Raw genomic sequence first — 22,330 nt, 5'->3', positions numbered from 1 at the left:
ACAGGGCCAACACCCGGCATCATGGTGTGGGGAGCGATCTCCTACACTGGCCGTACACCTCTGGTGATCGTCGAGGGGACACTGAATAGTGCACGGTACATCCAAACCGTCATCGAACCCATCGTTCTACCATTCCTAGACCGGCAAGGGAACTTGCTGTTCCAACAGGAGAATGCACGTCCGCATGTATCCCGTGCCACCCAACGTGCTCTAGAAGGTGTAAGTCAACTATCCTGGCCAGCAAGATCTCCGGATCTGTCCCCCATTGAGCATGTTTGGGACTGGATGAAGCGTCGTCTCACGCGGTCTGCACGTCCAGCACGAACGCTGGTCCAACTGAGGCGCCAGGTGGAAATGGCATGACACGCCGTTCCACAGAACTACATCCAGCATCTCTACGATCGTCTCCATGGGAGAATAGCAGCCTGCATTGCTGCGAGAAGTGGATATACACTGTACTAGTGCCGACCTTGTGCATGCTCTGTTGCCTGTGTCTATGTGCCTGTAGTTCTGTCAGTGCGATCATGTGATGTATCTGACCCCAGGAATGTGTCAATAAAGTTTCCCCTTCCTGGGACAATGAATTCACGATGTTCTTATTTCAATTTCCAGGTGTGTATTAACAGCGAGGCCCTGAGGAACGCCAGCGATGGGATGCCTCATGTCAGACACATTTCCTGAGCGAAGAGTTGTTGGAATAGAGAAAGCTATCCAAAATCTTCGCATAACAATCCTGAAAAGGCTGTTGGTGAGAAGCTTCTCCAGCAGCTTGAGGCGCTGGTATATATCAAGATGCCGAGGACAGGGCTGGGCCTGATAAAGTCACATTATACAAATTCAGTGATCCGGATGAGCTGAAGTTCTGCAGACAACTTTGTCTGGATACCAAAAGCATGTGTTGTTACCATTGACCGGTGTTTCTATTAATGAGAATTCGTTCTAACATATTCCCCACAGCAGGCAGTAAGCTTTTCGGGTGATAGTTGTAGGATTGTGAATGATCTTTCCCCGGGCTTTGGGATTGGGTTGAAGTGAGCTATCTTCGGTTTGTCCGGGAAGTACTCCAGTAAAAGACTGATGTTAATAAATGTAGTAAGTAGTAGAGGCGGCTTCGACAGGAGCAGTTCGAGTTCAGCGTTACCGATGTAGCCCTGGGCAGGTAAAGTGTTCTTAATTTTTCGGATAACTTTCTTGGCCTCCTGAGGTGCCGTCATTGGAGGGCGTCAGTCGCCTTAAGAAGCCAGTCTGTTCATTACTTGTTGAAGCTATTGGCGACCGTCGCTGGTGGCTATGGTGTTGACATCTGCCGATCACAAACAGCAGCATGAGACTCAGCATTCGCTAGTGGATCATACAGATGGCTCACAGGACCTTGCATACCACATTTGGCAGTATTCTTTGTCGGAGTCGTCGCAGGAGTTGGCATTCTTCCTTGGTATTAAAGAAGAATTGCGCTATTTTGCCCTCCCAACAGCCTTTTCTCCATCTGACCGGTCGTTGGCGGAGTTCAAATGAAGGAGGCGGTTCATTTCGGGCCTTTCGGCTGGATTTCTATATCGTTCCCTGCGTCTTCTGTTCCAGATCGTTTGGATCTCTAGTTCTTACAATAGCGGCGGAAACGGTTCGACATGCCGTTCCGCCGGCCGTTGTGGCTCACCGGTTCTAGGCGCTTCAGTCCCGAACCGCGCTGCTGCTGCGGTCGCAGGTTCGAATCCTGCCTCGGGCATGGATGTGTGTGCTGTCCTTAGGATAGGTAAGTTTAAGTAGTTCTACGTCTAGGGCTTAGAGCCATTTGAACTATTTGAACCATTCAGTTCTGGCAGGACAACCACTGTGGACGTCCGTCTGCTAGCCGTGCGAAATTTGTTGGTTAACATGTGCATGGTGCCGTCAACGCATTTCTTTGGTGCCCAAGTAAATACTTGTCGCAGTTAAGCGTCCTCGTTATGCGATGTAGGGAAGGAATTCCTCCTCACTCAGTGACGTCTCCGATGGGCAGATGGTCTGTTTAAAAGTGATTTATAGTCTGTAGCTGTAGGTTAGGGTGAAGATTCTTGACTATTGCGATATGCAGTGCATTGGCCGTTTGGTACTGAAAATAGGGTATCCGGGTCGGCTGTGGTTGATCATAGACAGCAGCATCCAATTCTAGATCCAGATCGTACAGGATGCGGTTCTTGGGATTGATGGTTGGTGAATGCAAGACCGTATTCTTGGTGTCTAGACCGCCGCCGAGTAGTACCTTGTCGTACGTGTGGAATACTTGCCGGAAGTCATCCGGCACAAGGTCGTTGCCTGGAGGGAGATACGCCACGGCCAGAGTCACTTTCGCTATCGTCGAGATGTGACGTCTGTCCCTTCCAAAAACATCATTGGCGGTATCGCTTTCACAGTCTGAGTAAAGGTACTCTTCACGAAACCTGCCGCGTCCTCTTTTCTGCGACCTGGTCTCTCCATCCGGTAGCAGAGCATGTCACGAAGTTGCCGTTAAATGCATCTCTGAGATAAGAATGACGTCTAACCGCTGAGGGGTGATGAAACCTACAAGTACCACATTACGGGTCTTCACATCATTAACATTTCATATGCTGAAATGGAGGTGATCAGTATGTCATCTTGTAACACCATAGCTCTAATACTCCAATGATTTATTTTGGTTTTTGTTTCATTTAATGTTACATTACTGAGCTTCTGTAAATGTGTTTGTTTGAATCGATAACATAAAATTGTATACTCATTTGTTTGTAAGAAATTCGATGTCATGATATGATTCTATGCAATGTAGTGTATCTGTCATTTAAATTCTTTGTCCCATTTGGAGGGAACAAAACTTACTGTATATAATTTTAATTTCTGTGTGAATAAGTTTTTAGTAGAAATGTCAATATGTGCAAATGCTCTGTTTTATTTAATGTATTTCTTTACTGTTATGTAAACTGCTGATCCTCACTTAGGGTTCTTAGTTAGTTTGTATGTAAAAGGAGTAGTGGTTCCCCTCGGGAACGGAACTGTGTAGCCCCTCGCAAATTGTGGTTGGCATAGGTAGAAAAGGTGGAACAAGAGTCAGTCAGTGACGAGCTAACGAACTGAGAGTCGGGAACGAGCCACCAGTCGGGGAGGAGCTACCAAATAGTGCACTGCCATGTAATAGTTGCATATTGTGCTGGTTCCGAGAGAGGTTTTCTTCTACCACTTTCCAATGCCTCGGATGGATGGATAAATAGCTGGAACTATTCTGGAATTTGTATCTATCATCGCCACCAAGAAATGACAGAGTCCCACAATTCTACCTGAAATTCCACCTACCGACATGCAATCGCCACCACATTGCGCAATCAACGTAATGGAGCACTATAGCAATGTACAGTGAAGGATCACCTTAATGGATGTGTTAGTGTGCTCAAATATAAGCTAATTTGTAACTGAGTTTATGCACCTACCTTGATTTTTCTCCTTATCATAACACCTCTCAGGTTCTTCTCCGTTTGAACTAAAGTGATTTCCGAGTGTCCCTACTGAAAGAACATTAAAGACCAGTGTTTTTGTTAATTTAAGCCTCTTGAACATAAAAAAGGAAGTTAATGAAAGTCATTTTCCTAGTAAAACTGCTTATTAACGTTTTTTTGCCAACTTCAAATTAAAAGTTCGTAAGACTGAGGCTTATAAAGTTTTGCTTCGTAAATGATCTCATTACTGCCTGTTGTAAATCACAGAAAGTGAGTCAGTATCTTACATATATGTTAATTTTGTCTCTCAATGTAGTAAGAGTGGAAAACTGCAGTATGAAATGTTATATACTCATGTTTGCTAAGTGTTGGTCTCTCTTGTGCATTGGAAGTGCATATTAATAATATAACAGGATCCACAGTTTGCCGATTGTGTTAATGCTAGGTAACAAGTAATGGGAAGACCACTAATTATGAAAAACATTATTTCTTTATTCAAATGATAGTGAGAAGCAACCTGTTAGTGGATCCCAATTAACTTTCATTTTAACCTATATCCAATTAATGATTCAGCAGTGAATAGTAATAATAACGTTATAAAGACCATTCAGTTTGTGTAAGCCCTGAAAGTAATAGTGTGTTTCGGTATCCGTTATAATTTTGCAAATAGTTTGTGCTGCTTTAACTGTTAGTTTCAATCTTAACAGTAAACATATGTATGTGTCAAGAGTTCACTGCAGTCGCGTGTGACAAAGTATAGGTTGTTAGGTTGTGTTTATCCATTAACGTTATTAATAACTATATTCTGGAACGAGAATGTTAATCATTCTCTTACCTAGTTAGGCTGGCGACCGTTTTCTTTATCCTTTGAACAGTGCAGATAGGCAAAATTTTGTTTATTGCTGTTCAAATATTTCCGTGATTCTGACTTTCACTTCCGATAAGCCACCTCCGTTAGGTACAACACGGTCAACACAACAAAATTCCTCTCAGAGGGTAACACTGCTCTGTTGCGCTATACCATAATTGCTTTAGTAAGATTGTTTTATTTCACAACCTGCTTTAAGGTTATGGTATAGCAGTAGCAGACACTAGTGTTATAGTCTGTGGGCCATTTTGAGGCTACACGACAGGTGCTCATAAGTTTTTGTTGCAGATTGGTCAACAACTTAGATTCCATGAAGGAGATAAACTCGTCGTCCGGTTGTTGCTAGTGGTGCTGGCGACTGTGGTATGTAATTCGTGGCTGATTTCGATGTTGCTGAGGTTGTTCTTGCTGTTGTTGCTGAGGGCGGTGCGGTGGATGAAGTGGCTGTGGACGGACAGAAAATAAGTGGTAAACGTCCTGGGATGTCGGCCTGATGATTGTTGTGCTCCGAGGAGGTAGTGGTCAGGTAGCAGTAGGTCACCGTCGTTAGGCCTGGGGCAATTATTGGTACTTCGGGCAGCCCTTCTATGAGGCAGGATACTCTTGTTCACAGTTGCGGCACTTAGCTTTTTGCGTTCTTGGTTACGTGCAGTCCAGACAGTGATGGTGATCTGCACATTTCAAGCTTCTCGGTGGGACATGACGGTAATACGGTACGTGGCAGCGCTTACATTAGGGTGGTCCCTCCTCCGGTTTATAATATTCAACCATTACTCTTGCAACAAAGACTTACTGATGATTGCGGATATGGTCAGTGACCTTGTCTAACGGCAGAATGATGACGCAGGAGAGGCCGCAGGTCCTTGGCCGAGTCCTTGGCCGAGTTATAGACTGTGGAAAATCTTTTCCACGGATTACCTTCGTCAGTTCGTCCTCCGGGAGTTGCGTAGGAAGACCCTTAAAATAACTTTCAACCGCTTCCCGTCAAGAGGTTGATGTATGAAAAAGTCAGTTTGATGGTGGAAGAAAGCGTTGGATTTCTGTTGGTCTTAGTAGGTTCTAAGTAGTGCTTCTCCCATGTGTTTTTAGCACTACGTTTAATTCAAGGTACTTTTTCATGTAATAAATTCTGGCAGATGCCATTTTCTTCAATGGTGCTGAGACATCGGCCGCCGCAGGTTCCTGTTGCGGTGGTCTGGCGTCCTGTTGATCTCTTTGCATGGCGTCATCGTGACCCCTCGTTGGCATGTGGGACTGGACGAGCTTCATTGGTTCTTGTGTTTCCACTCGTTCTTTAGAGGGTTTGAACCCGGTAGAATAGAGAAATTTTTACAATGAAACCTCTGCGCCGGCGTATCATGCGTGAAATCGATGTCTTCATGTTCCATATTATCAGTCAGCCTACGTTCATCAGGGACGTCTTCGAGTAAGAAGGGGTGTTCCTCTTCCTGGTTATGGTCTGAGACATTTTGTGTAGTATGTTGAGTTACTGGATCGTTTTGGATAACGTTTTCAGTTCTCGCTCCCTTGCTCAGGTCGAAAACGGTGTCAGTACTGTCTAGATCAGTGTCCTGTGGGCGGAACAGTACAGCACACTGCGAAGCAGTGAGTCGTAATTTCTGTTTCTCTCGTGAGCCCAGAGACTTGGCATCTTTGAATGGTGAGTAGTGTGGAGTCTTAAGCGGCTTAACAACTCTCTTCCTGAACCACCTACCTGTCTTTGGATGATAAAGTGGCCTGTCTTGGGGACCATTGGCTGACCACCCTGAGTTTCAGTCCTGGCTGCTCCTTACAGCCTGCCTAGCCAGGACTACCTAGCCTATACCTATGTCGGTGTTAACGCAGAAACAAGCTGGTAGGTGATGGACAACCGGCAAGTGGCGGTGTCCGTAGCAGAGACATGAGGCCGCTGTTGGCTGCACAGAGCTCGGGACGTGGACTGATCTCCGTGGACAGAGCGCCGACTTAAGTACGCGTCTGTGGAAGGATACAGGCGTGGTATCAGAGCAGCTGACCGTGCATACGTAAGTTAGTGGCCGAGACTGGAGCTCCGTTTGCTGCGACTTAAAGGCCACATAGGGGCGAGACTTGCACTGCCGGATGCTTTGGCGACTGCTGGCAACTTGACTGTACGCAGTACCTTCCCTTTTCTACTTACAGATGACCGCATAGGGGAAGCAGGGGCCGTACCTGAACTGAGAAATATACACGTAGTAACCCACCACATAGGCAGAAACCTTCTTCTTCAAGGTTCGTTGCCGGCCGGTGTGGCCGCGCGGTTTTAGGTGCTTCAGTCTGGAACCTTGTGACCGCTAAGGTCGCAGGTTCGAATCCTGCCTCGGGCATGGATGTGTGTGATGTCCTTAGGTTCATTAGGTTTAGTTCGTTCCAAGTTCTAGCCGACTGATCACCTCAGAAGTTAAGTCGCATAGTGCTCAGAGCCATTTGAACCAACCATTTTCAAAGTTGGTTACCGAATAGCAGAGAAAGGTATGGAATTCTGCTACCTTGGAGGCAAAACGACACATGACGAAAGAAGGAAGGAGGACACAGGAAGCTGATTAGCAAGTAGGGTGTTCCTGGCAAAGAGAAGCGTGCTAATATCAAATATCGGCCTTATTCGGAGGAATAAATTACTGAAAATGTACATTTGATCCAGATCACGGTCTGTGAGGAAATCAGAAAAGAGGAGTATCGAATCTTTCGAGGTGTGTTGCTATAGTGAGATGTGAAAATTGCCTGGACTCATAAGAGGAATGATGGGGCTCTCTACAGAATCGGCTAAGAAAGGACAGCGTGGAAAATACGGACAATAAGAAGGACAGGATAACAGACATGCATTGAGACATCAGGGAATAGCTTCCACGGCAGTTCGAGAGAGCTGCAAAGTGTGCAAACTGTAGGGGAAGAAGACAGAGATTGAAATAATACAGTACGGCATGTGTGGTGTTAGTTGCTTCTGTGATGGAGAGGTTAGAACAGGAGATGAATTAGTAACGAGCCTCAGGAAAAAAAAGAACAAAACAAATTAGCGGATGGATATAGCCTTTTATGAGTGTATGGAACAATGTTGTCAGCCATCCAGCTACCAGTGGAATCCTTAATGGGATTTTAGTAAAGCGATAGAAAGGTTGAGTACTCAAGAAGTTTGATTAGGAACATGACACGGTCCAACCAGTCTGAAGAATTTAACCATCGACGAGAACAGACAGGAAAATCTGCACACGTACATAGTACCTCAAAGAACGTCAGCTGCAAAGTACCTAGAGAAGTTGTAAATAGGCTGTTTAGGTTTTCTTATTGGTAACGCCACGTAGCGCTCTGTATGAAAATCACTTGCTGTGCTGTGTGCAGTCTGTGGCTACTTTGCATTGTTTTCTGCCATTGTAGTGTTGCGCAGCTGGATGTTAACAGCTCGTAGCGTTGCGCAGTTGGAGGTGAGCCGCCAGCAGTGATGGGTGTGGGGTGAGAAATGGCGGAGTTGTGAGAGCGGATGATCTGGACAGAGACAGTAACTTTGTAAGACTGGATGTCATGAACTGATATATATAATATGACTTTTGAACAATATTAAGGTAAATACATTGTTGTTTCTCTATCAAAATCTTTCAATTGCTAACTATGCCTATCAGTAGTTAGTGCTTTCAGTAGTTTGAATCTTTTATTTAGCTGGCAGTAGTGGCGCTCGCTGTATTGCAGTAGCTTCAGTAACGAAGATTTTTGTGAGGTAAGTGGTTTGTGAAAGGTATAGTTTAATGTTATTGAGGGCCATTCTTTTGTAGGGATTATTGAAAGACAGATTCCGTTGCGCTAAAAATATGCCGTGTCAGTTAAAGCACAGTCTTGTATAATTTTTCTAAGGGGGCGTTTCATATGTCGATCCTTAGCCGAGGTTAACGCACTGGAATCTTCTGAATTTTTTCTTGTAGTTTGTGTAATTAGTGTACCTTTTGTATATTGCTAGCACGTAATTGTAAAGAGAATCTCCTTTGTAGTTGCAGTCTTTCATCGTTGTTCAGTAAAACAGTTGTGGCATGCGTGCAGATTTGCACCAAGTATTTCGCAGCTGCGCTTGCAATTAAGTAGATATTATTTTCAGCGCTATGTTAATGTGTTCTCTTATTTTTGCTCTTCAAATTGTGCTTTTCTATGTCATCGTGTGAAATATTGTGACAATAATGGCGTCTGAAAAACGTAACACTAGGCTCCAAAGTAAACTGAGAAATAATAGTGACGACGAGCGTATCTTACCAGCACCACTGTGTAATGAATTAACAGACATTCAAAGTAGCAATTTGGTAACTGTCCCTAGGGAAATGGAGCGGGAGCCAAATAATGCTGTAGACAGTGAAACAGGTAGTGAACAGAGAAGCATTATCGATCTATCGGTCGGCAACAGCTTGCCTCAGGAATCGGGAATGACAGAACACAATATTGCAAATACTGTAGACTCAGGTTTTGGGTTCACATCGTTTTCTCAAATGAGTCAAGACACGTTTTTCATTTTCCACTTGTCCAAATGTGAATGTTGCCGGTGCAACTTCACTGCCGAAAGGCACTGAGGAACATGTTTCACACACCAGTGCATTGTTATTACAATTAATGCAACAAATGGGACAAAAGCTTCAAAAGTTAGACACAATGGATCAAAATCTTGGGAAGTTAGACACCATGCTTGAACAAACACGTGAAGATTTAACTACTGAGTTACATAACATTGAATCGAAATGTCGGAAAGTCTGTAATGATGTAAAAACACAAATTTGTGAGCATTTTCAACCTACTTTTTCGGGGCATGAAAATACATTACAGAATCACGAAGCCGCCATAAAAGAACTGCAAACTATTGTTCATGAAAATGGGACCTTGTAAGCTAAAATTGACTCAGTTGCACCTACCGATTCGGTTACGCAACTTGCAAAAACTCATGAAAACTTAAAGGACACAGTAGATACTCTGAAAATTGGTTCAGAAAGACACATGAAGGAAATTAGTTCATTATCAGAGATAGTAGTCGAACTTTCGGATCAGCTAAATAATTTATCTACAAAGGTAGATGATGAACTGAATGACACAAGACCTGTAGCCTTCACTGACACTGAAGAGTATGAACAAATTAAAAAATTTAAACAAAATCAAAATCAAATCAATACACAGCACAAAAAAGAAATCCGGGAATTACAAGATCTGTTGGCACAAATAATACAAGAATTACATATTTCAGAGGACACTCCCACTCCAGGGAAGGGGGACATAGAAATACGCAACAACCACAAAATAATAACAGAGGACACATCGGAAATTATGAAAGAAATTGGCAAGGCGCATTGAATTTAGAGATGGAACCTCCGAAATGATGTAACAATTACCGACATGCGATTCGCCGACATGATGATTTTGACTATAAGCTGTTTATTACTATACGCAAATTCAAAACATTTAAGAGTTCCGGCAACGACATTCATCCACAAGCGTGGCTTCATCAATTCTCTCATTGTTTTCCTCCCAACTGGTCATTAGAGCACAGATTAGAAATTATGTGTGACTATTTAGAGAACGAACCAGATGTAAGAATGCTATCGGTCATTAACGATTGCCACAGACAAGGAGAATTTTATCATGCCTTCCTTCTCAGCATATTGGTCTCAAGCTACACAAGACCGAGTAAAACAAAGCATCATAATGATGAATCATTTCGAACAATCTGAATTCTGCAGCCTTGTGAAATATTTTGAAGACATGTTGCACAAGAATCAGTACCTGTCAAACCCATACAGCCCCTCAGAACTCATCCGCATTTGCTTAATCAAATTACCTGAACATTTACCACATATTATTTTAGCAGGACGATGCAAAGCAGACATTGAAGCTTTTCAGGGACTCATACAAGAATTGGAAATTGACACTGACAATCGCGGAACGAGAAAACAGGAGCACAACAATTCCATCCGTCGCAATTCTCCGATGAAAGAAATAATAACGGGACACGACAAGGCTATTCTCACAACACAAATCGTGACCAAAACAGACACCACCCGTATGATAACCATTGACAGAGTAGTAATAATTACAGGGAAAGACCAACTCTCCGCAGTAGTGACTATCACAGAGACAATCAGAGAAACAGACAATACGGGAACCAAAAAATTATTATCAAGGGAGACAGAATAACTTTAGACGTAACGGTCCAGCGCGCAGTTACGATTCCGGGAGAAATTCTCCACCACGTGACCGACAAGAAAGAAACTATCGAATCTACCGACATGGCGACAGACGATATGATCGTAACGACAGACCTGAATTGCATCAGAACTGGCGAAATTCAAACAGGCAGTGCCCTCTCGACAAGGTGAATTTGTAGAAGTTAGGTCTTCAAATCCCAGTGACGACGGGCGCCAACAAAGAGATAATAGGCAATGACTCATACCGCTGGCAGCCACAAAACGTACTTATGAAACTGACGACGCAGCTGTCGTACCTAGTAATTACGTAAAAATGGAAGACGTTAGGGACATCTTACTCCAGGAACACGGCGTAAAACATAAGAACATTGCGTATCCTGTGATTCTCATTAGAGTAAATGACGTAAAATTTACGGCAGTACTTGACTCTGGCAGTACCATTTCAGTAATTAGTGAAATAGCCTTTAGCAAATGCAACAAATCGAACGATTGGCCCACACTTCCGTTACGTAAAATTAAATTACAAGGTGCAATCTTTGGAAAAACTGTAGATATACGCCAACAAACCAACTTAGAATTCTTTTGCCAAAGCCACAGCTTCTCTATGAAATTTCTTATTGTTCCATTACTGTCGATGGAAATTATATTGGGAGTAGACGTTTTGAATGAATACAAAGCAATCTTAAACTTGCACGAAGCTGAAATAAGTTTAGAGAAGGAAGGTAAATCAATAGCTTTGAAATTTGAAGATTGGCTCTCAAACCACGACGAAGAACTTAATCGGCTTTACCTCTTGTTAGACAACAGTTCGGAATTTTCGACGGAAATCGACACTAACAATCATTCTGCCAGTACTGACAGGGATGATATCGTCGGGGCATTTGATACTAATGAGTTAATTCAGAATAATATTCAAACAATTGAGAATTGTAATGACGCTGATAGGCAGGACCTTTTTGAGACTTTACAAGTACATTCCACAGTTTTTACTCACAAAACAGGAACAATCAAGGGATTTCAATACCAATTTCGTGTTCGTGAGCATACAAGATTTTGTGTTAGACCATACGTAATTCCGGCACATTATAGGGACCGTGTTAGAACAGAAATACAATCTATGCTTGACGAGGGCATTATTGAGCCTGCAGTAAACTCATACAACAATCCATTACATGTTGTTGAGAATAAAAATGGAGCGATCAGGCTTGTCTTAGATTCGAGACAAATCAATACTATGATCATTCCTGAAACAGACAGGCTGCAAACGTTGGAAGAACTTCTTCATAATTCTAATAGTGTAAAAGTATTGTCTTCTATTGATCTCAGATCAAACTTTTATCACATCGAACTTCATCCAGAATGTAGAAAATACACAGCTTTCCTTTGTTTCGGCGTTTGTTATCAATTTCGGAAACTTCCTTTTCGTTTGAACACTTCTTCGGCAGCGTTCATTCGCGAACTACATTCCATATTACCTGAGTTCTTAAAACGTCACATCACCTTATATGTGGACGATATTCTGATAGCAGAAGCCTCATGGGAACAACATAATCGCATCCTCAACAGCGTGTTACATATTTTTCCAGAATCTGGAATTACAGTTAACTTGGGAAAGTCTGAATCCGGTGGGACAAAGGTGACGTTTTTGGGACATATTATTTCTTCTGAAGGCATTCAGCCGGGTCCTGAAAAGTTAGAAGCAATCACAGCCATCCCAGTTTCATCAAAAAAAAAAAAAAAAAAAAAAAAGTCCGCAGACTTCTAGGTCTCATAAACGTTTACCGTCGTTTTCTGAATATGCAAATTCTAGTTACACCAAAACCTTGTTCTCTCACTGGAAAAAATACTATTGGGAACTGGGACGAACAAGCACAGTTGGAACTCAATTCTTTGAAAGGCGCGTTACTTAACGCGCCAATACTAGCTCATCCAGATCTGTCACAAGATTTCTGCCTTAGCACGGATTCTTCTAAAGTCGGTGTTGGTGCCCATTTATTTCAAGAAGCCACAGAAAATTACACTACTATTCAGAAAACCATTGCTTTAGCTAGCCGAGTGCTAACAAAATATGAAAAAAAATTATTCCGTTACTCAATTAGAAGCTTTAGCTATCGTTTGGGCATTTAACAAATTCCGTGTCTTTCTTTCTGGTAAGCAAGCAAAAGTATAAAGTCATCATCGTGCATTACAATTTCTTATGTCTTCAAAATTAAATCATGACAGGTTAAAACGTTGGACATTGTTTCTGTAAGAATTCCACTTCACAATAGTCTACATTCCCGGCAATGAAAACATTGTTGCGGACGCACTGTCACGCGCAACGGCTGGGCTTGAGAAAGGTAACACAGAAGGAAACCTCGAGAAAAATTTCAGTATTCTTTACATTCAAAAGTCGCCTTTGAAAACTTCATCACCACATCTTTAGAGGCATTTTTAATGAAGAAGATAAAGATTCGATTTGGAAATACATCAAAAGTAAATGGCATGAAAAGACACACACACAGATTCGGCATTATTATCTGGTTAGAAACAACATACTGTTCAAACGCTGAATTGTTGATGACAAGCTATGGGTACTTTGCATTCCTGACGATTTTGTTAATAAGCTCATTTCATACATTCATTTCAGCTGTGCACATTTTGGTCCACGAAAATGTTATCATATTCTTCGAACGACTTGTTACTTTAATAATATGGAAAAGAGAATTGGAAGAGTCTTGTCTATTTGTAAACTTTGTCAAAAGGCGGAACCATCTACTATCTCACATCGTGCTCGATTGTTTCCTATCATTCCTTCTAAATTAAAAGAATTTGCTGCTATTGATCTCTTGGGACCCCTTGTCAGAACATCGAATGGATTTTAGTACGTTCTAGTCGCTGTTGAACTTACTTCAAACTTTGTTTCTTTCACTTCGTTACGTAAAGCCACAGGACGGTCTGTATCCAACGCCTTTGTTGAAAATTTCTTACGTGAAGTTGGACACGTTAGTAAAGCCATTTCAAATAACGGACCACAATTCAGATCTGCTGTTTGGTCACACCTGCTTCAGAACCATAAAATCAAAACTGTTTTTATTTCATTGTACTCACCACATTGTAACCCGTCTGAACGGATTATGAAAGAAATCAATAAGCTTTGCAGACTTTATTTTCACAGAAATCATGGTACAGATATTTACATTTATTTCAAAACGTGCTGAATGAAGTGCCTCACGACTCCACTGCTTTACCACCTATTCTTGTACTACAGAATGAAGAACCACCGAACAGAATCAGAGAGCTTGTACCTTTTCCGAATATACGTAAACTTCGACACAAAGACATAATTGATTTAGCTATTAAAAATATAAAATCTGCAGCAGACAAAAGGAGAAAACTACACGATCAAGCAAATGCAAATAAATTATACATTGTTCAGAAAGTTCTCATTAAAGCTCATTCATTGTTACGTAAGAAGAAACACTTGAGTCACATATTCTTTCTAGTTTACAATGGACCTTACAGAATCCGACGTACACTACATGATAATTGCGTTGAAGCTGAAACTCTGCGTACTAGGAAGAGTAAAGGTTTACACCACATTTCACATGTAAAACCGTTTATTGAAAGATAATCTGCTTTTTAACTTTGTCTTTGCGATTAAACTTTTCACTTCACATTTCTAGTATGCTTTGTGAGACTTATGAAACTGTTAACATTGGACAACGTTTGAAGTTAATTACCCAGTCTAGAACCTACGGAACAAAAAAAAAATGGCTCTGAGTACTATGGGACTTAACTTCTAAGGTCATCAGTCCCCTACAACTTAGAACTACTTAAACCTAACTAAACTAAGGACATCACACATACCCATGCCCGAGGCAGGATTCGAACCTGCGACCGTAGCGGCGGCGCGGTTCCACACTGTTGCGCCTTTAACCGCTTGGCTACCACGGCCGGCACTTAGGGAGCATTTTTAAACAGAAATTACGAATGTATTGTTATAGCGAACAGACGACACAGTGTTGTATTTGTACATCCTTGCTTGTTAGTTGCACGATTACGTAACGACTATCAGGCTTACATACTTAGAACATATACTGGTACTGCTAATGAGATTTTAATGCAACATTTTGGTTTACTTGAAAATACATTCTGGATTTAAAGTACTTTCTGAGAGATACCAGGTGACACAGTGGTTAGTTTATGTGACAGCTACACGATTTTATCACGACGCTACTAATGAGTGACAATTTACAATGTTGCTTTTGCGGTGTTTCTGTTTTTTTATCTGCACAGTTTTTCTGTATTATTCTGGAAAGTAAAAAATATTTTAGTAGTAACTTTTGTGGTATAGCTACAATGAGACAGCCTTTTCCGTAGCACAACAATACTTTACATTATAGTACTTCCTTGATCACGGTAAGGTATGTAATAGCTACGATATCTATAGGCAAAGCATTTTACTTTCGTTTATGATGAGGTGAGTACATTGAGAAATATGCTTACAGAGGACGATAACTATGACCCTTCCACAGAATTATCTTACAGCAAGACGCACATTTAGCGCTACAGGACACGCATTTGAGTGATTAATTTTGTACTTAAACCATTTATTTTTCAAGATTTTTCTAGTACAAAGAAAGTTTTCCTTGATACATTTCATTCAAGTGCTGTAATCTGTAACACCTGAGGGTATAATTACATTAATCCTCAGGGGGTGCACGCTTAGTTTGTGTACAATTTGTGTGGCTAGCACAAGGAGCCCTAGCTAATATGGTATTTGCTAATACAACTTTACACATCGGTACCATATTTCTCTAACACAGAATTACTCAGCTATCTGATCATTTAACTGAGAGAGGCAAATATTTATTTTACTAGATCGGTGACAGATGTTTACATAATTACACAGTTGGATAACTTCACACTTATGAAATTGTATTTTGTCTGTACTTTGTGAAATGTTCATATTTTTTCGGAACCATTGTGATACTATGAGAGCTTTGAATGATGTATTTGGTATGAGATCATGATTTTTAAAGTACGTTTGAGGTAGATGACAATATTGAAATGAGCAGAGAATTTTTTTCAGGTTTTGAAATTATTGGAGGAAGCTACCACGTTTTTGAGAATTGACTGAGATGTTATGATATTATTACGACGACCATGTCTATTACGCTGTTGAGGTATGTTTATGATCAATATGATGATGCTATCGTATATGAGGAAAGTGATTATGCTATGTATTTCTTATGATGAAATATTGAAGACGTGTCGATGAGTATGTATATGTATAATAAGGTAAGTGTAGAGGTTAGGGACTCTGATTTGTGGAAAAGCATGTTGTAAATCAAGAATCGTACTTTCAGAACTACGAAACGTATGTACATGCGTAAATGTATCACAACGTCGACGAAAATTGTTTGGACACTGTTATATTTATAGGACTTTGTTTCTACACATTTGTAACGCAAATTCTCGACCTGTGAAATTTTTTATATGAGACTGTCACTGTAGTGCAAATTGGTGTCGTAAATATTTCGGTGAGAAAGTTAAGTGACCACCTTCGCGTAATGCGTCCTGGGCATCCAGGTGCGCGACAGTCGCCTGGGGAAAAACCATTAGTGTGTGCCTTTCAGAGGCACAGGTGGAAAAAAAGACGCCATTATCCTCGCTATTGACATTTCTGTGTAGAAAGTGTCGCAAATGCGACACGCTCAAACTTGAAAACATATGATTACACTTTGGAGCTCTTAATTTATGATATTTACTAAAATTCCTAATGAAATGATAAGAAACATTTTTACATATATTGTCTTTCTAGTCGAGAGATTGTTCCATTTCATTAATATCTAGTTTCTAGCTGCGCTGCATACAGAATTTTCTTTTCAAGTACTTGGTAATTTCATTTGTAGAATAAATTGTGACGCATCACTCTAGTGTTAAGATGTGACATAGGTATTAGACATGGCCATCTTTAATGTAATATTTTTTCTGTTTGAGCTTTGTCACGTTTAAATATAATTTATTGCATTTTCTGGAGCTGTTTGCCAGGCATAGTGCTACTAAATTTCACTTTGTATTACTCTGTTAAGCTAGTTTTACTACTGATTTATTTTTCTTGTTTGCTTGTGCATTGCCTTGTATTACTTGTACTATTGCATTTGCTTTGCTAATTTATGCTGCTTGCTTTGACAATATCCATTTTTTTGTCATTGCTGTTTGTGTTAATTGTTTTGTGCTACTGCATTGCCTCGTCCCTTAGATTAGTATCTGAGCTCAGTAGATTTAAGTTAGCTTAAGATGGGGTACGCTATATAAGAGAACGAGTTGTGATGAAATGGAAAAAATGCATTGAGAAGCTACAAGAAAATGGTTTGGCCAAAAAAGAATTTTGAAACAGGATATGAACAAAAAAGTAGGGATTAGGGACAACAGGTTTAGGTGGGATTTTCTTGTAGGTAAATGACGAGTTAAGATAATGGAAAATAAATAATGAGGTAAGAAATATGTGAACATATAAATACAGAGAGCATGCTTTGATAGGATTTTTTTGGTGGAAACCAGTGTTGAAATAAGACGGAAGATCTATGGAATGAAGTTTTGGGTTGGACTGCAGTACCAAATGTTACACTGAAAACGAACCCTGTCTTTCCTTTTGTATTATTCCGCTAAGTGTTTATGTACCCTTGTGTTTTTCCTGCCTTTATGTGCTTAGCTAATAAGATTTATGTTGTAGAATTTTTCTGATAATATGTTATTTACTTTGTAAAGATGTTTAGACATTATTTATTCTGTTTCGTTTTAATGCTCATGTGTGAAGTTGATGTTTCAAAGGGTATTCTGATATGTTTATTTCTATTGTTTTGTAAAGCCTGTATTACAACAAATGTTATCTGTATTATTATGTTTTTAATGGTGTATTTTGTACCTTCGTTATTGTATTCTTATGTCATAAAATTGTAATTGAGACCAGTTCATCAAATTAAGTAACTTGTAAGTTACATTTCACTGCACATGGTTCTTTTGGCCATAATATATGGACAATATGTGAGAAGCAGGGACTGATAGTGTTTGCACGTTTGTTAATAATTCAGCAAGGGACTGGATAACAGCATTGCTGGTTCCAAGGACAATTCCAAAACTTTGTGAGTGCACAAGTGGTGGTTTATGGACTTGCTATATTCTCTGTAAGACTCTTCGATGGTGATTGTGCATCTGCACAGTCGCAACAGATGACTGCTGGCCGTCTCTACAAGGACTACAGTGGGTCTGCATCTTTGATGGCCCACCAGTACCATTATTTCTACAATGACTGCACTGGGTCTGCACCTCTGGTGGCCCACCAATACCGTAATCTCTACCAGGACTACAGTGGGTCTACTCTGTGATGACCTACCTACCAATATCCTTTAAAACCTGTCTGCATGTCAAGAGTCAGCACTGTCTTTCCGTTGGAAGGACAACACTACTTCTTCAAGACTGCACGGAAATCCACTACTTCCGTGTGAATTTTCTTTTACTGCTCAGACTTTAAGAAAAACACTGTAATTTTACTGTGATGAACGATCAGGACTGTCTTTATGGACTGTGAGAAAATTTTAGCTTTTGACCAACATTGTACCAATAAGTGTGTGCATTTGATTTCTTTGTTATTGTAATTATGAAATTTTTTTCAAATCTGTATTGTCCGCTGCCCAAAAAAATTTGTAAATTTTTTTATGGGGATAATGGGGGCTATGTAAGTAGGCTGTTTAGGTTTTCTTATTGGTAACGCCACGTAGCGCTCTGTATGAAAATCACTGCCTGTGCTGTGTGCAGCCTGTGGCTGGTTTGCATTATTGTTTGCTATTGTAGTGTTGGCCAGCTGGATGTTAACGCGCATAGCGTTGGCAGTTGGAGGTGAGCCGCCAGCAGTGACGGGTGTGGGGAGTGAGATGGCGGAGTTGTGAGAGCGGATGATCTGGACAGTAACTTTGTAAGACTGGATGTCATGAACTGGTATAATATGACTTTTGAACAATATTAAGGTAAATACATTGTTGTTTCTCTATCAAAATCTTTCATTTGCTAACTATTCCTATGAGTAGTTAGTGCCTCCAGTAGTTTCGATCTTTTATTTAGCTGGCAGTAGTGGCGCTCGCTGTATTTCAGTAGCTTGAGTAACGAAGATTTTTGTGAGGTAAGTGATTTGTGAAAGGTATAGTTTAATGTTAGTGAGGGCCATTCTTTTGTATGGATTATTGAAAGTCAGATTCCGTTGCGCTAAAAATATTCTGTGTCAGTTAAAGCACAGTCTTGTACAATTTTTCTAAGGGGACGTTTCAAAGTAAGGTACTTGGAGCAAGCTGTACGATGGTTGAGCGACTGATTACGCACGCACACACACACACACACACACACACACACATACAGTGTCTAACATGGAAGCAAAACGAGAATCCCTCTTAGACGTGCCATGTTGCCAGATGTTTATTAAGTCTACATCTAAAACTATACGATTCTTTTTCAATTCGCAAGTGCCTGACAGATGGTTCCTAGAAGCACCTTCAATCTACTTCGCTACCGTTCCACTTTCTAACAGCGCACGGGAAAAGCCAACACTTAAATCTTTCCGTGCGTGATCTGATGCCTCTTAATTTATTATGAAGATCACCTCTTCGTATCTAGGTGGACGCCAACAAAAAATTTTCACACCCTTAGGAGAAAGTTGGCAATTCAGAAAGTTTGTGTGTGAAATTTCATGAGAAGGTCCTGTCGCAGAGAAAAACATCTTTGTTTTAATGACTGCCACTTCAATTCTTGTATCACATTCGTGGCTCTCTCTCCCTTTTATCGGGATAATACAATATGAGTTTCCATTGTATGAAGTGCTTCTATGTCCTCCACCAGTGTTGTCTGTCGCGGATCCCACACTGCACAGCTGTGCTCCAGAAGAGGGCGGACAAGTGAAGTGCAGGCAATCTCTTTATAGACTTATCACATTTCGTAAGTGTTCTGCGAGTATTTGCATTTTTTTTTTGTTTGCTTTTCCAACATCATTACGTTTATGATCGTTTCTATTTAAGTTGTTCGTAACTGTAATCCCTAGGTATCTAGCTGAGTTTACAACTTTAGAGTTGAGTGACTTATTTTGTAACTGAAACTTAGTGGATTTATTCTAATACTCATGTGGATGACTTCAGACTTTTCATTATTTAGAATCAATTGCCGCTTTTCGCACCATTCAAATATTTTATCTACATAATTTTTCAGAAGCTTTCTGATGGCCTGATGACTTTACAAAACGGCACATGACAGCATTGTTTGCAAACAATCTAAGAGTCCCACTCAGTTTGTCTCCTAAACCGTTTATGTATATCAGGGAGATCAGATGGCCTATAAAACTTCCTCGGGGTACGTCAGATATATTTTTGATTTACTCGATGACTTTCCGTCAGTTATTGCGAGCTGTGACCTATCTGACAGGGAATCAGAATCGAATCACACAACTGAGACGATACTCCAGAGGCACTCAATTTAATTAGAAGTCGTTTGTGACGAACGGTGTCGAAGGATTTCTGAAAATCTAAACGTATGTATTCAGTTTGACATCTCCTGACGACAGAACTCATTACTTCACGAGAATAAAGACCCAGTGTTTCACAATAACTTTATTCTCCGATATCCTGTTCGCTATTTCTCAATAAATCAATTTCTTCGAAGTGATTCATAATGTTTGAGCACAAAATATGTTCCAAAATCCTACAGTAAATCGACGTCAGTGATACATTTGTGCAACCCGTGAACCTTTCCAGTCTTTGGATACGCATCTCCCTACAAGCGAGCGCATGTAAATGGTTGCTTAAGAAGGTGTTACTGTATCGGCTTACTCTGAAAGCAATCTGGTTGGTATACATTCCGGACTGGAAGCCTTGCCATTTTTGTGTGTTTTAAGCTACTTCGCTACACCGAGGATATCTACTTCCTAGTTACCCATGTTGGCAAGTGTCCTTGATTCGAATTTTGGAATATCTGTATCGATTTCCATTGTGAATTAATTTCGAAAAATTATGTTTCATAACTCTTCTTTAAAGGCACCGTCATCAGTAACATCACCATTGAAATCACGCAGTGGAAGTTTTGATTGCATCTTGTCGTTGATGTACTTGAAATACCACAGGAATTCCATTTATTTTCTAATAGATTTCAGAGCAGTGTTTCAGCGTGAAAACTATCAAAAACATCTCTCATCGAAGTTCGCAATTAATTTCGTGCTTCTGTGAAACTTGTCCAATTTTGTGGGTTATTGCGTTGTTTTAAATTTGACATGCACCAAGTTGAAATCACAAGTCATAGACTGGCATATCGTATACGAGATGCAGAGACACTGAAAAATTCTACGGGAATAAAAAGATTTTTAACAAGTTTTGCATAAACATTAATTTTTTATTGAAAACAACTGCATGTGTGTCAAAGAATCGATTGGCAACATAGGTTTCCCTAGAGGCTGGTTTTCTTGGGGAACTGGAGCTCCTGAATTCTTGGTGAGTGGTCTACCTGTTTGCGGTATGTGGACCTGTCAGTGTTTCGGCGGACCTGTCCCGTTCGCTTTCCTCGCGCAAATCGTCGCCGCTCCGTGTCTCAAAGCTCGATTCCAAAGCGCCGAAGTACCCGACGGCTGACACGTAGTCGTCAGCCCTGGGTGGACCATCGTCTAGTGCCATATCGTAGTCTCCGGAACTCTCACTGGCATCGGACCCAACGTGCAACTGGTGGCCGTTGGTAGGTGAGCCGCCCTCTTCATCCTCGAGCGATGAGTCTTGTCCAGTGCCGGCGTACAGCCCTTCGTCCCTGTGTGTTTCGTGATCATTGCTCTGTTGGTCTCCAGATATCTCACTGGAGGCCTCTCTGGGATCCAGCGGCAATGAGTCTTCAGAACTGGGACCCTGCCGCCTGTCTGTGCCCTCCTTTCTGTCATTTTCATTTCCTTTGAGCTTGCTTTCTGGTGATTTATCGACATCTTTCACCCTGAGGAAGACGTCCATTGTCTTGTTGCAGAAAACGACCGGGGATGATGCAAACATCTCTGCGGTGTTGCCACCAGCTACATCTGTAAAATCAAACATTAGGAATCTTGTTAATACAGCGATTATCAGAAAGTATTTTTTCATCAAACACTTAACGCTATAGTAATATGTTGTAAGAAAATATTAAGAAACGTAAAAAGTATTGAACAACTCACTGAAACAAAGACATAGAAAGCCTCTTCTATAGAAGTAATTAAAAAATTTTAGGCTTCAGGATTCATCGGTACACATGTGACAACACGCAAAGTTATTGTGTACAAAAATTCTGTGCATAAAAACAGGTTTTTCATGGGACCTTACCTCAATTTTTACTCCAATGTTAATGGTATATTCTCTAGGGATTTATCTAGAAGCACTATCTTCCCGTTTTCAAAAATCTTTCCCCTTTATCGAGATACATCCAAAAAACATGCTTTTTCGATTCGAAAACCAAGTCGCAGATTCCAAGGTGGTTATGCAAACACATTACTGTAAATTTCACGATATATTTTTAAGATCTATATCTCAAACACTCTGAAATTCTTTTAAATATCTTTATGCGTTTGCGAGATAGGGAGGTAACAGTTACCAGAATCGTATAAGCAAAACACTCACTTAAAATCCTGTTTGAGGAGAAAACGCAGTTCATAAAGCGATGAAGCAGTGAAATATTTCCGTTATTGGTTGGGGAGCCCCATGTTGTGGCTATTGAACCGCATGCAAAATTTTTGTGTGCGTAAAATCCGATAAAAGGTGTGAAATCTATTCTGCGTTATTTCACTTTCACACAAGTAAACTAACAAA

General features: G+C 40.7%; 1 protein-coding gene across 1 annotated transcript in view; it reads right to left on the bottom strand.

Moving 5' to 3' along the window:
• Positions 1–20,930: 20,930 nt before the first annotated feature.
• Positions 20,931–22,330, bottom strand: part of LOC126284403 (uncharacterized) — a 297,854-nt gene continuing 296,454 nt past the window's right edge. The window contains exon 10 of the mRNA XM_049983308.1: positions 20,931–21,570. Within this exon, the coding sequence (XP_049839265.1) occupies positions 21,014–21,570 (557 nt within the window). The 3' untranslated portion in view covers positions 20,931–21,013. The remainder of the gene's footprint in view (positions 21,571–22,330) is intronic.

The sequence above is a fragment of the Schistocerca gregaria genome, chromosome 8 (assembly GCF_023897955.1).
Source record: "Schistocerca gregaria isolate iqSchGreg1 chromosome 8, iqSchGreg1.2, whole genome shotgun sequence".
Taxonomy (NCBI): domain Eukaryota; kingdom Metazoa; phylum Arthropoda; class Insecta; order Orthoptera; family Acrididae; genus Schistocerca; species Schistocerca gregaria.
Note: the sequence above shows the minus strand (reverse complement) of the source record. Positions and strands in the feature narration are given on the sequence as shown.